This window comes from Salvelinus fontinalis, chromosome 2 (genome assembly GCF_029448725.1).
Source record: "Salvelinus fontinalis isolate EN_2023a chromosome 2, ASM2944872v1, whole genome shotgun sequence".
NCBI classification, from domain to species: domain Eukaryota; kingdom Metazoa; phylum Chordata; class Actinopteri; order Salmoniformes; family Salmonidae; genus Salvelinus; species Salvelinus fontinalis.
The window spans coordinates 18,041,108-18,053,618 of NC_074666.1; the positions used below are offsets into that span (position 1 = coordinate 18,041,108).

Genomic DNA, 12,511 nt, shown 5'->3' on the forward strand with positions numbered 1-12,511 from the left:
CCGTCATTGTAAATAAGAATGTGTTCTTAACTGACTTGCCTAGTTTAAAAAATCTTTGTTAGAAATAATACTATATATCCCTCAATGGCGTGATGCTGAATGTAAAAAATTCTAAATTTACCACACTCTCCCTACAGTATAATTATAGCATGGAATCGGTGTCATTGTTCGAAAGGAGTTATTCTGTATCCTCGTTGACAATAATGGGAATCCACCATAGTTATTTTCATGAAAGGAATCCCTACGTGTGACTTCATGTGAAACGAAAATGAAAGGGGTGTTGGATAGTCCGGTCGTTGATAGATCAGTTTCTCTTCTCATATTTCGCTCGCTTCGTTATTAAAATCTGAATACCAAATTATAGTGTAAACATTTCCCCTATGTAATCATATTAGGTCATACATGTAGCTATTATTCTATTGTTCGAACAATTTTTCTCTTCTGTTGACGATTCTTAAATATACCAAGTCTAAAGGGGTTAAATTATGAGGAATGCATTTGAAAAGGCTAATATAGAGCTCGAATAATGATGATCCTAGATAATACATCGACATAAAATTGTTCCTTTACTTCGAAAGTGTGTAATGTATTATATATGCAAAACGATTTGCATTTAATCTATATTGATATAATAACCCACCCGCTGATGTATAAGTAGTTTGTTCCGAAAAGGTGGGGGGTTTCCCCTCCGCTGAAAGTAATGTGCTGTTCTGCGAGCTACCATCAACAACACTTTACTGCCCTACAGGCGCTCAAGGACTGAGGTAAAGGGAAAACAAATACCCGCGAATTCCCCTGAAGATTTGACAAAGGATTACAAGGTAAATGGCCGTTAGACAGAATACATAGCTAGCTACATCGTATTACATTGCCACGTTTAATCGCTACTATCATTTTATTTGGCTCCTGTTGGACATTATTCATCTTGACGACCAGATAATGGGTCACGATTCAGTTAACGTTATCTATGTTGGCTAGCACGGCTAGTCAGTACTGGCAGCAGCAAGTGTCATAACAAGGTTTTGCTAGCAGCAAGCTAAGTCGTCTACAGTAGCTAGCTGGTTAGCCATTCACTCAGCTAACTACCTAACTAGTTCAATGTGTTGGTATCTAGCTAGCACTATAACGGACGCCGCCCGTACTATATAGGGCTAGCTAGCTAGATGGTTAGTTTAGGAGCTAGCTAGCTCTTGATCAGGACTCAGTTCAATAACAGTACGTTACACATGTCATTGGATGAAGGAGTCTTTATAGGGTTAGTGTTCCAATACATTCATATCTCCATGCAGGGCCGGTCCTTGCCTTTCTGCTGCCCTAGGCGATAATATAGTAGTAATAGTACAATCATTTCCCTACACCCGCAATAACATCCGCTAAACACGTGTATGTGACCAATAAGATTTGATTTGATATAGGTAAAATACCTGTTTTCCCGATGTTAGGTTAAATGTAGGTTCTGAATGAAAGGTAAAAAAGTTTTGTTTAAAATGCACATTTTCCAGGACATTGAAGATGCATCTTTTCCAGATGTTAAAATCGGTTCATGTTAGGTTCTGGATGAGAGTTGAAAATACTTATTTTCAGCGGCACTAGAGAGTGTGCTATGAAATAGACGTGTTTTGTTAGAGCTCTGCAAAATTGAAACATTCATATTTATCTTAATCTCTCACGGCCTATGATTTCAAATCATTGTCTGACAATATGACTAAAGGAAAAGGCACAAAAAGGGGGTGTAAAACAAGATAATTTGGACAAGACACAACGAACCGATGTCAACATCGCTGACACACGATGTACGCACACTCAAAAGGTTCTACAGCTGCAACGTCGAGAGCATCCTGACCGGTTGCGTCACTGCCTGGTAAGGCAATTGCTCGGCCTCCGACCGCAAGGCACTTCAGAGGGTAGTGCGTACGGCCCAGTACATCACTGGGGCAAAGCTGCCTGCCATCCAGGACCTCTACATCAGGCGGTGTCAGAGGAAGGCCCTAAAAATTGTCAAAGACCCCAGCCACCCCAGTCATAGACTGTTCTCTCTACTACCTATGGCAAGCGGTACCAGAGTGCCAAGTCTAGGACAATAAGGGTTCTCAACAGTTTTTACCCCCAAGCCATAAGACTCCTGAACAGGTAACCAGATGGTTACCTGGACTATTTGCATTTTGTGCCCCCCCAACCCCTCTTTTACGCTGCTGCTACTCTGTTCATCTTAAATGCATAGTCACGTTAACTATACATTCATGTACATACTACCTCAATTGGCCCGACCTACCAGTGCTCCCGCACATTGGCTAACCGGGCTATCTGCATTGTGTCCCTCCACCCGCCAACCCCTCTTTTTACACTACTGCTACTCTGTTCATCATATATGCATAGTCACTGTAACCATACCTACATGTACATACTACCTCAATAAGCCTGACTAACCGGTGTCTGTATATAGCCTTGCTACTCTTATTTTCAAATGTCTTTTTACTGGTGTTTTATTTCTTTACTTACCTACACACACACACACACACACACACACACACACACACACCTTTTTTTCGCACTATTGGTGAGAGCCTGCAAGTAAGCATTTCACTGTAAGGTCTACACCTGTTGTATTTGGCGCACGTGACAAATAAACTTTGATTTGAGTTAGCTGAAGATACTTGCTCCCCACAGAACCCACTCCGATTGACCTACTAGTCGCTATAAACTCACTAAGCGAGAAGGTGGACACAAGGTTTGCTGATATCTCAAAGAGTCTTGGGACTTTGACTGAAACTGTGAAGGCAATCAAATAAAACAAAAAAGGTTTTCATTTAACTAGGCAAGTCCGTTAAGAACAAATTCTTAGTTGGGACTCCCAGTCACGGCTGGTTGTGATACAGCCTGGAATCAAACCAGGGTCTGTAGTGACGCCTCCAGCACTGAGATAAAGTGCCTTAGACCGCTGTGCCACTCGGGAGCCCGAAGTCCAGGGTCCATGAGGTCGAGCAAATGACAGTGGATCACGAGGCCAAAGTTCCCCCTTAACTACAACGGAGTCAGGGTGTCTTTCTATCCAGATCTTTGGAGGTGATAAACCAACGGAAAGAGGATGATGAGTTGCACAAGAAATGCAGGGCGGCCAACATCCGATATGGATTCCTCTTCCCAGACCGAGGGATCAACGCGCATGTTTGACACCCCAAAAGAGGTTGAACTGTTCTTTTCATTCAAGCTCCCTGGGTGAGTATACAGAACTGCTGTGTCAGCCGGCTACGTGGCCAAATATAGGCCAGGGATGGTTGAATTTCCTGCCGATGTCTGTCTTATCCATCAGAAGATCAGAAATTGGGACTTATAATACAATGGGTGAGATTGTATTGTTTTATATAGCATTGTTTAGCCTATCATGTTTTAGTCCCACCCACACACTAACGTGACAGTTAAGTGTTATTTAGTCTTTGTTTACATGCAGAAAATCTATAGATTTAGTTTAGGTTTTATGTCTAGTCACCCTAAGCTATGTTAGTTAATCAAGGAGTGCTTCATTTGAGGAAGTCACTCAGTAATGGGATCGGGTCTGTGTTTTATGTTCACTTTTAGTACAGGTGGCATGACAAGATCCCACATGTTTTGAGTTTCAAATAACGGCAACAATTTGCTCTAAAATAAGTAATGCCACATAGTGACCGGGCACAGCCATGCCTCCTTGCCTGTCCAACATTTCCTCATCTCCCAGCCCTTCTAATACGACTAGCCCCAGTGCTCCTCACTCTTTTCCCCTTGCCCCGCTACAGTTTCTCCCTGGAGGCAGTCACTGAGTCCGAGGTGCTAAAGGAGCACCTTAAACTTGACCCCAAATTAACATCTGGGTCAGATGGTTTAGAACCTTTAACTATCATTGCTGAGCCTATCTCTGACTGTTTTAACCTGTCTTTCCTCTCTGGGGAGGTTCCCATTGCTTGGAAGGCAGCCACAGTGCATCCTTTATTTAAAGGGGGAGATCAAGCTGATTCTAACTGTTATAGGCCAATTTCTATTTTTCCCTGTTAATCAAAAGTGTTTGAAAAACCAGCCTGTTGACTACTGACAAGTTTTCTTGATGCCTCTAGTTTCCGGTCAGGTTATGGATGTGTCACTGCAATCTTAATGGTCCTAAATAATGTCACCATTTCCCTTGATTCTAAGCAATGTTGTGCTGCTATTTTTATTGACTTGGCCAAAGCTTTTGATACGGTAGACTGTTCCATTCTTGTGGATTGGCTAACATGCTGACCTAACCGCGCACATACATCTGCATTTTGATTTTGTCCCCCCACACCAGACACGGTCAGGACACGCAGGTTAAAATATCAAAACAAACTCTGAACCAATTATATTGATTTGGGGACCAGTCGATAAGCAACCATTTCTGGTAATTTAGCTAGCTAGCTTGCTGTTGCTAGCTAATTTGTCCTGGGATATTAACATTGGGTTGTTATTTTACCTGAAATGCACACGGTCCGCTACTCTGACAATTCATCCACAGATAAAAGGGTTAAAGTTTGTTTTTTAGTAATCTCTCCTCTTTCAGGCTTCTTCTTTGGACTTTATATGGTGGTTGGCAACCAACTAGATTCATTTTCTGATCCTTTGATTGGGTGGACAACATGTCAGTTCATGCTGCAAGAGCTCTGATAACTTCAGGAGGACGTCCTCCAACCTATCATAATTACTTTGAAAGTCTATGGGAGGGGGTGAGAACCATGAGCCTCCTAGGTTTTGTATTGAAGTTAAAGTACCCAGAGGAAGACAGAAGCTAGCTGTCCTCTGGCTACACCATGGTGCTACCCTACAGATTGCTGCTGAGGCTACAGTTGACCTTCATTGCAAAACAGTGTTTTAATGAATTATTTGGTGACGTAAATTTATTAGTATAGTTTTTTTCTAAACAGGATAACTTAAATGGTTCATCATTTATATTTTTCTGAAATTCAGTGAGGAGGATGGTCCTCCTCTAGCCTACCCGCACAGCCTACTCTCACTGTATCTGCAAGCTGTTGGCTTAAGTGCTGGGGACAATAAAAGGCCACTCTAAAATGTGCAGTTTTGTCACACTACACAATGTCTCAAGTTGAGGTAGTGTGCAATTGGCATGCTGATTGCAGCAAGGTCCACCGGAGCTGTTCCCAGATCATTTTATGTTAATTTCTCTACCATAAGCCGCCTCCGTTGTTTTTGAGAGTTTGGCAGTACGTCCAACAGGCCTAACAACCGCAGACCACATGTAACCATGCCAACCCAGGACATCCACATTTTATGTCTTCCTCAGCAGCCACCCGAACAGCTGATAAAACTGTTTGTTTGTACAAACGGCAAATTTCTGCACAAACTGTCAGAAACCATCTTAGGGAAGCTCATCAGCGTGCTCGTCGTCCTTACCAGGGTCTTGACATGACTGCAGTTAGGCGTCGTAACCGACTTCAGTGGTCAAATGCTTCAAATGCTTCAAATGCTTCAAGCTGAAAATGTCCTAGTTCTTCCATGGCCTGCATACTCACCAGACATGTCACCCATTGAGCATGTTTGGGATGCTCTGAATCAACGTGTACGTCAGCGTGTTCCAGTTCCCGCCAATATCCAGTAACTTCGCACAGCCATTGAGGAGTGGGACAACATTCCACAGGCCACAATCAACAGCCTGATCAACTCTGTGGCGATGTGTCGCACACAACCAGATACTGATTGGTTTTCTGATCCACGCCCCTATCTTTTCTTTAAGGTATCTATGACCAACAGACACATATCTGTATTCCAAGATGTGAAATCCATAGATTCATGAATTTAATGAACTTTAACTCAGTCAAATCTTTGAAGTTGTTCCATGTTGTGTTTTTATTTTTGTTCCGTGTAGAATATTCAGATGAAAATCTGTCGCCAATTGGATGGAAACCTAGCTACTGATACTTGTTTTTTCATGGCTCTCTCTTGTCCCTCTGCAGGAGACATATGGTGGGCAATATGTTTGGAACATTGAATTGCAATAAAATCTGTCGAATCGCAGTTGCTTATAGAATCGTAAGGATTGCAATACATATCGTATTTGCAATTAAAGTATCGTGATAATATCGTTTCGTACGGTCCCTGGCAATTCTCAGTCCTATTACATACACATTTTCACTTTTTACCTGGAGTTGTTTTCAAATGTCAAATGATGCTGATAATATTTAGGAACAGTGTGAAAGAAGAATGGAAACCTAAAATATGTGCCCCTGCTTATTCATTTTAATTTTTTTTTATTTATTTTTTATTTTACCGTTATTTTACCAGGTAAGTTGACTGAGAACACGTTCTCATTTGCAGCAACGACCTGGGGAATAGTTTCAGGGGAGAGGAGGGGGATGAATGAGCCAATTGTAAACTGGGGATTATTAGGTGACCATGATGGTTTGAGGGCCAGATTGGGAATTAATCTCATTTTGCAGTTTTGTTCTGTAATCCTTAGATAAACGCAGGGAAGACAAGTGTCCTAGAACAGAAATAATAACATTATATTCACATTGTAATGAATAACCCCCTTGGTTATCACATTCTGGAATGGTCACCTTATGTGAGCCAGGGTAAGCTAATTTACCATTTACATGGGTCACCGGACACACTATTTTCTTTCTCTGTGAGATCACTGTTGGGTCCTCGTTTACATGGCAGTACTCCTACGACTTTTCCATACGTGTTCTAAAAGTTGTTCCATCCTGTTGTCACCTGAAAATCAGCACAAATCTCTCCTCTCAAAAAATGTGATCCCTATCTTCAATGCCTTGTTATTTCATTAGGCATAATGCTTACAGGGCACTGCCTTGAGCAAACCATAACTCTCGCTACTATCAGCATAGTAATGACATTCTCGTGATGAGCCACTAACGTCAGTGTTATTTTTCCATCTAACTAATACAAGCCAAGACGTTAGTTTGAAAGAGATTCTGTTCAAGAATGAAGGAGGACTCTTGACTTCTAAATGTCAAAACAAATGTTGGATGTTGTGCAAGCCCTTCATGCCTCATGTCCTGCCATGTGCTCTTGTCTCTGTTTGTTTTTCCCTTTGAGGCAGTATGGACAAAGCGGAGCAGTTTGTCAACATCGACCTAAACGACGACAACATCTGCGGTGTCTGCAAGCTGGAGACCGACACGGGGACCATGTCCTTCTGCCATGTCTGCTTTGAGCTCAGCATCGAAGGTGAGAGAGGCGCCAGTCCCCAGGGCTTGTTTAGCAAGTGGGAATGAAGAGCAAACAAAGTGGTTAAAAAACAGTGGGGAATTGACACCCTTGATCTGAAATTGACACCCTTGATAATGATGAGCAATGTTGACTGTATAAAATAAGTAATTAAAATACTGCGCTATATTGTATGTGCAAATTATTATTTTATACTATTACAATAGTTTTAGTTTAACAAGTTATTTATTTATTTTTCTCAAAGGTACTGGTCAAAATTGACACCCCTAAATATTCTTATAAATAAAGTACTCAAAAGTTGAGTATTTGGACCCATATTCCTAGCACGCAATGCCTACATGAATCATGAATAAGGATGAGTGAGAAAGTTACTGAGGGGCAAAACTTGAAATGGTTTTGTATTTTTTTTACTAGCTACTTCTGCATTCTTGCAGGGCAGTACTTCAACCACTAGAAACTGTGTGTAGGCCTACGTGTGGTCTCAAGTTTCCAGAAGGATAAGCACATTCTCAAGTTCAGTTTTTATAAATGCTAACTTTTGCGCCAACTGTCGCACGCATGTTTTGAGGCATATTTTGTGCGTACGTAGCATTTATAAATGAGGCCCCAGGTGTTTACATTTGAAAACAGAGCTCTTTGGCCACGCACAACAGTGGTGGGTTTTGCATCGAAAGAAGGATGCATAAGCAGGAAAGACCCCATAACTTCTGTAAAATATGGTTGTGGATCTTTGCTTGTTATGTGACTTTTGCTTCCACTGGTTGTTAAAGTCAACAGCATCATAAACTTTACCAAGTACCGAGACATTTTTGACAAAAACCTGGTTGGCTCTACCAGGAGGCTGAAACTTGGCAACAAGTGGATCTTCCGGCAAGACGATAACCCCAAGCACACATCAAAATCCAGATGTAAAAAATTTGATTGACCACAAAATCAACATTTTGCAATGGCCGTCTGTCTCCCGACTCAAATCCCGTTGAAAACCTGTGGAATGAATTGAAAGGGCTTTTCCATAAGCGCAGACTAAGGATATCAAGGAACTGCAAAGATTTTGGATGGAGGAATGGTCTAAGATCCTTCCCGACGTATTCTCCAATCTCATAAAACATTTGAGATAAAGGCTCAGTGCTGTTATCCTCGCAAGGTGAGGTATTGTTAATAATCATTTTGACCCTCTGTTTTTGAGAGAGAGAAAAGTATTACTTGTTAAACAAAATCTTTCTCTGAGCAATAATTTCCCTATTTTGTTGCGCATTCAATATACACTATATATAATAAAGTCTGTGGACACCCCTTCAAATTGGTGGATTTGGCTATTTCAGCTACACCCGTTGCTGACTGGTGTATAAAATCGAGTGCACTGCCATGCAATCTCCATAGACAAACATTGGCATTAGAATGGCCTTTCTGAAGAGCTCAGTGACTTTCAACATGGCACCGTCATAGGATTTGGAGGATGCCAGGAGAAGGCTACCTGCCCCAATGCGTAGTGCCAACTGTAAAGTTTGGTGGAGGAGGAATAACGTTCTGCGGCTATTTTTCATAGTTCCAGTGAGGGGAATCTTAACGGAACAGCATAAACTTTGTGGTAACAGTTTGGGGAAGGCCCTTTCCTGTTTCAGCATGACATTTCCTCCGTCCACAAAGCGAGGTCCATACAGAAATGGTTTATGGAGATGACCTCAACCCCATTGAACACCTTTAGGATGAATTGGAACATTCGACTGCGAGCCAGGTCTAATCGCCCAACATCAGTGCTCGACCTCACTAATGCTCTTGTTGATGAATGGAAGCAAGTGCCCACAGCAATGTTCCAATTAGAGGTCGACAGGTTATGATTTTAACACCGATACCGATTATTGGAGGACCAAAAAAAGCCGATACCAATTATTCGGCCGTTATTTTTAAATATATTTGTAATATTGACAATTACAACAATACTGAATGAACAATGAACACTTATTTTAACTTAATATAATACAGAAATAAAATCAATTTAGTCTCAAATAATGAACATGCTCAATTTGGTTTAAATAATGCAAAAACACAGTGTTGGAGAAGAAAGTAAAAGTGCAATATGTGCCATGTAAAAAAGCTAACGTTTAAGTTCCATGCTCAGAACATGAGAACATATGAAAGCTGGTGGTTCAATATTCCCAGTTCTTCAATATTCCCAGTTAAGAAGTTTTAGGTTGTAGTTATTATAGGAACTATGACACGTCGACTATTTCTCTCTATACCATTTTTAGAATAAGGCTGTAATGTAACAAAATGTCAAAGTCGAGGGGTCTGAATACTTTCCAAATGCCTACCGTTGCCTGCCTACCGTTGACTATCAGAGCGTCACCCACCACTTTGCAATGTGGGCTTGATGCAGTATAATGATGCAGTATAATTGTTTGAATCCTGGACATTTTACTTTACTTCAAATAATGAGGCATGTCTTACCTTGCTTCAAAAGTAGCCTTGTGGAAATCATCCATAGAAAACCAATTATTTTATAAAGAATTCCTCATTCCATTAACAAGCATTTCTCTCTTGTTCTATTGCTTTTCATATCAACATTCTTTCGTTGTCCAGAAGCCAAAGACACAATCTTAGTCATATTAGCAACCCATCATAGTTGTTGCGATTAGATTCCCCCTTTTTCGAAGTTTCTAACTGAGATTTTCATCTGTCACATATGGAAGTTGCATCTTCAATAATAGGCTATATAGCCTTTTGACTAAGACGATCGGCTTGCTATTGTTGCATGTTTCCATTTAAGCTCTTAATGACACATTTCTGGTCCGTGTGTGTGCATAATATCAGAGCGTAAGAGGCGAAGCGAGAGGTTTCACTCTCGACAAAATCTGTACAAAATAAGCCCAATGCGTTTCTATGGGCTTATTTTGGGCCTAAGCTTGTTGCCTGCCTTCCCGCCTTGGGACAACTCCCATTGTTAGATCGGAAACATATAATGACGAGACGCTTCTACAGATCTCTGATAGTATTTTCTGTTGGTTACGTTTGTTGACCGGTTAATGAGGGTCAGTTAGTCGGCAGCAAAATTGACAAAATTGCATCCCTGCTAGTTAACTTCTTATGGGCAGGTAGGATGGTAGCGTCCCACCTGGCCAACATCCGGTGAAATTACAGAGCGCGAAATTCAAACTACAGTATTATAAATATTTAACTTTCATAAAATCACAAGTGTAATACATCAAAGTAAAGCTTAACTTCTTGTTAATCCAGCCGCAGTGTCAGATTTCAAAAAGGCTTTACGGCGAAAGCAAACCATGCGATTATCTGAGGACAGCGCCTCGCATACAAACACATGAAAAATATATTTCAACCAGGCAGGTGTGACACGAAAGTCAGAAATAGCGACATAAAAAATGTATTACCTATTACCTTCTTCTGTTGGCACTCCAAAAGGTCCCAGTTACATCACAAATGGTCCTTTTGTTCGATAATGGCCTTCTTTATATCCATAAAAACTCAGTTTAGCTGGCATGCTCCAGTCAATAATCCACCCAGTTTCCCTCCATCAAAATGCATACAAAATGAATCCCAAACGTTACTAAAACTTTTCCAAACACCCCAATATGTAAATAAACGATCAAATTTAAGACGGAGAATCGTTATTGTCTTTACCGGAGAAAAATACCAAAGAACGCGCTCTCTTCCACACGCTTGGAAACACTACAGTCAAAATGGGAGCCACCTAGAAAAACTACAATTTCTGGCTAATTTTTTCAAAAACCAGCTTGAAACTCTTTCTAAAGATTGTTGACATCTAGTGGAAGCCCTATGAACTGCAATCTGGGAGGACTTGGCCTTGTAGTAAAAGTGATAGCCATTGAAAATAGAGGTAGGCTGAATTTTTCTTTGTGGGGGGGATGGCTTGTCCTCGGGGTTTTGCCTGCCATATCAGTTCTGTTATACTCACAGACATAATGTTAACAATTTTAGAAACTTTAGAGTGTTTTCTATCAAAATCTACCAATTATATGCATATCCTAGCTTCTGTGCCTAAGTAACAGGCTGTTTACTTTGGGCACGCTTTTCATCCGGACGTCAAAATACTGCCGCCTATCCAAGAGGTTAAACAGTCAAAAATGACCTAAAACTAATGTTATGCAAGGTAGATGTCAATTCTACTTAGGTAGCTAGCTAAAAATTATTTGTGGCTAGCCAGTTAGCCCTATTGACTTGCAATGGACTTACCATTCACTATACCTTCTTCCAGCCAGGACAATGGCAATAAATACAAACAAGATTATACATAAAGCAAACGTTTTACTTCATAATTATCAGCTAGATATATATGTGAATCGAGCTGACAAGATAGTTTAACAGGCGAATATGACCTACAACTTAAGTTATGCAAGGTTAGATGTAAATTCTTTGTGGGTAGCTAGCTAAGTAACAGGAACGTTAGAAGCTAGCCAGTTTGCCCTATTGACTTACTATGTGCTTACGATTTACGTACACTACAGTCGGTATTGTAGGCAGGGAAACATGCCAACATTAACACAGTATGTATTTATTAACGTATCAAGATAAAATATTGTAGTCAGGCAACATATGAGATGTGAATGGGCAACATAATTCCGAAATCAGTTTATTTTCTCACGCTTCAGCTCAAATAATCGGCAGCATTAATTTCAAGAAAATTTGCATTGCTGTTACGTGGTTGCGTCATATTCCTGTGACTACTTTCCGTTGAAGCTTGCATCTATGCATGCTTCAAAATATGTACAAATGGAGTACACATCCCAGAAGTGCCCTCTGTGTGCCGTTTCGCATACTTAGATTTGGACTCATAATCCAACCCTCCCATGCTCCAGTTTGCGTGCTTGGAGCACGGTAGTATACATTTTGAGAAACACCCACAGTGTCTCGCTCGCTCGGACTGTACCTCATGGGTGAATTAGCGCTGCTGAATATTCATCAACGCGACACCACATTCTCATCTACTAGGATACACTTGATAGTTCAAGACAGATGTTATCTAGGCCTAGATGCTCGAACAAAAAGACATATGTTGCCCTTACACAGTGTGTATACCGCAGCAGTGCACTGTTGTTGGAGGGAAGGCCTATAGGGCTGTTTGTGCGTGTCTAACCACTTTCAACTCCACACCCACAGCTTCCCCCTAACGTAGCACGAAGGATAGATGTTCAGGCTTGTCTGTTTTTAGCTGCTGACACGCACACTCCTTACATGTAGCTAGAGTCAGACAACACACTGCACCGACATACAGCACGAACAAGCTCTAGTCCACACACACACACACACACACACACACACACACTCTGTAGCTAGCAGGAAGACTTGT

At 41.1% G+C, this 12,511-nt stretch overlaps 1 protein-coding gene across 2 annotated transcripts in view; it reads left to right on the plus strand.

The window, feature by feature from the left end:
- Positions 1-662: 662 nt before the first annotated feature.
- The window catches only part of LOC129813173 (protein EURL homolog), a 28,163-nt gene continuing 16,314 nt past the window's right edge, over positions 663-12,511 (plus strand). The window contains exons 1-2 of one of the 2 annotated variants that reach the window (XM_055865444.1): positions 663-821; positions 7,057-7,188. In XM_055865444.1, the coding sequence (XP_055721419.1) occupies positions 7,062-7,188 (127 nt within the window). In that variant the 5' untranslated portion in view covers positions 663-821; positions 7,057-7,061. The remainder of the gene's footprint in view (positions 822-7,056; positions 7,189-12,511) is intronic. The other variant, XM_055865435.1, reaches the window with a different exon arrangement.